Below are 2,220 nucleotides of genomic sequence, written 5' to 3'. Positions count from 1 at the left end.
GGGCTTCGGGGCGCGCGGAGGGCGCGTGGGGCGCGCTGGGCTCGGGGCGGGGCGCGGCGGCCGGCGGAGCAGGATGCAGCGCGCAGGCGCACTGGCGCTCGCGCATCCTCCCTTGCGGACCCAGCCGCCCCAGCCAAGCTCTGCGCCTGCTCCCGCGGCTGCGTCCGCAAAGCCCTGCCTGCCTACGTGGCCCCGTGACTAGCATATAGGGCTCTCCCAAGGCGATGGTGCCGGAATTAAACGATGTTCGAAACGTCCTTAGAAACCGGCTGGCTCAGAGTGCGCCCGTTTAGCTGTGATGGCAATGGCCAGCCGCAGCCCGGCAGCCCTGCCCAGGGCAGCTGTGACATAGAGGTCTGTGGGTTGGCCATTTGGGGCGGGTCGATCCTAATTCAGCCACTAGACTGAGGGCCTTAGTCACTCAAGGGGAGTGCAGAGAGGACGCCACCCCAGGGCTGCCCAGCAGGGCCACCTGTGCTCAGGCATGAGGAGGACGTGGGTCTCCTGCTACACTCTAAGCCTAAGCTCAGCAGAAAAGCTTGCCATAATAGAGGGAGTCCCACTTTTGTCACCCAGCACCCCCATCCCTGCCACCCAGCAGTCGCCTGCCTTGGGCCTGGATCAACTGCCCCCCAGGGCTGTGCCTCCCCCAACCATGCTGGCTCACCGAGAGGCGGGTACTGGGAGAAGCTCTCCACACACATGGGCTTTCCCGGGACCATCTCCACGATGGCGGCATCACCAGACTTCAGGGACTTGGGGTTGTCCTCCAGCTTCTTGCCGGAGCGCCGGTCAATCTTCTCCTTCAGCTCTGCAAACTTGCAGGCAATGTGCGCCGTGTGGCAGTCAATGACCGGCGAGTAGCCGGCGCTGATCTGCCCGGGGTGGTTCAGGATGATGACCTGGGGCAGAGTTGCACGCGGCCATCAGGCACAGTGGGCACCAGGGGAGGGCACGAGAGCGGGGCTGGGAGGCTGCAGTTGCAGGGCCCAGAGTGCCAACTGCGGAGAAGTTCAGGCTGTGGGAACCCACGCCCAGACCTGGACCCAGCATCCCCGTTAAGCATCTGACAATCTAGGAGCGATAAACACCTGACAAGGGCATTGTTTGAAAAGGCCAGGGCAGCGCTCACACTGCCAACCCTGGCCAGAGCTAAGGCGGGGAGGGTGGGGGGTGGCAAAATTGCACCTCGATTATTCTATTTCAATTGCATCTCAAAGCAGTTTTTAAAAATCAGTGTCAGGCTGGGCATGGTACCACACGCCTGTAATCCCAGCATGTTGGGAGGCCCAGGCGGGAGGATCCCGTGAGCCCAGGAGTCTGAGGTTAGAGCGAGCTGTGATGACACCACTGCACTCCAGCCTGGGTGACAGAGCCAGACCCTGTCTCAAAGCAGAAATCACTGTCATATGAAGAGGTGATTGAAAAGGGTGCAATGAAAAACGGAGAGAATGGAAGTATTACCGGGCTGTCTCAGGCAGCAAGTTAACGGGAGCGTTTTCAGGACAGCCGTGTGATCGCACACTCAGGAGTGCGTGGAGCCTGGTGGCTGTCCCAGCCCTGGTTCCACCCCTCGTGGCCTGAGATGGGGGCTGCTTCCTCCCGGGCACCAGGCCACGTGGTGCCGGCAACCGCCCCGAGGGCGGCCCTGCTGCCCTGCACAGGCAGGGCCCACGGGACTGGCGCAGCCGCCCACCTGGGAGGTGAACTGGGCGGCCTCCTGTGGCGGGTCGGACTTGCTGTCCCCGCACACGTTGCCCCGGCGGATGTCCTTGACCGACACATTCTTCACGTTGAAGCCCACGTTGTCGCCGGGCAGGGCTTCGCTCAGCGCCTCGTGGTGCATCTCCACCGACTTCACCTCCGTGGTGATGTTCACGGGTGCAAAGGTCACCACCATGCCCGGCCGCAGGATGCCGGTCTCCACTCGGCCCACGGGCACCGTGCCGATGCCTGGCCGAGAGGAGGGGGTGTGAGGGGCAGGCGGGGCAGAGGGGATGGGGGGCAGAATATTTGGGGAGGGAGCCTGGAATCCGTGGTCCTCCCTGGCAGGGCTGGGAGGACACAGCCACGGGAGGCAGTGAGGGGGGAGGAGGTCCGGGGACAAGGCAGACACTGAGATTCTGGCAGAAGTGGGGGCTCCTGACCCAGCTGGGGAAATAAGGGTCTGAACAAGAGAGAGTTCCTAGGGACCAGAGGAAACTGACAGAGGCAGAGAGG

The 2,220-nt window shown here is 63.2% G+C and overlaps 1 protein-coding gene across 1 annotated transcript in view; it reads right to left on the bottom strand.

The window, feature by feature from the left end:
- Window positions 1-258: 258 nt before the first annotated feature.
- Window positions 259-2,220, bottom strand: part of EEF1A2 (eukaryotic translation elongation factor 1 alpha 2) — a 6,916-nt gene continuing 4,954 nt past the window's right edge. Inside the window, exons 5-7 of the mRNA XM_012654547.1 lie at window positions 1,697-1,953; window positions 668-902; window positions 259-341 (exon numbers count right to left, since the gene is read on the bottom strand). Coding sequence (XP_012510001.1) covers window positions 259-341; window positions 668-902; window positions 1,697-1,953 — 575 coding nt within the window. The remainder of the gene's footprint in view (window positions 342-667; window positions 903-1,696; window positions 1,954-2,220) is intronic.

Source organism: Propithecus coquereli, unplaced genomic scaffold (genome assembly GCF_000956105.1).
Source record: "Propithecus coquereli isolate 6110/MARCELLA unplaced genomic scaffold, Pcoq_1.0 Scaffold442, whole genome shotgun sequence".
Classification (NCBI taxonomy): Eukaryota; Metazoa; Chordata; class Mammalia; order Primates; family Indriidae; genus Propithecus; species Propithecus coquereli.
Note: the sequence above shows the minus strand (reverse complement) of the source record. Positions and strands in the feature narration are given on the sequence as shown.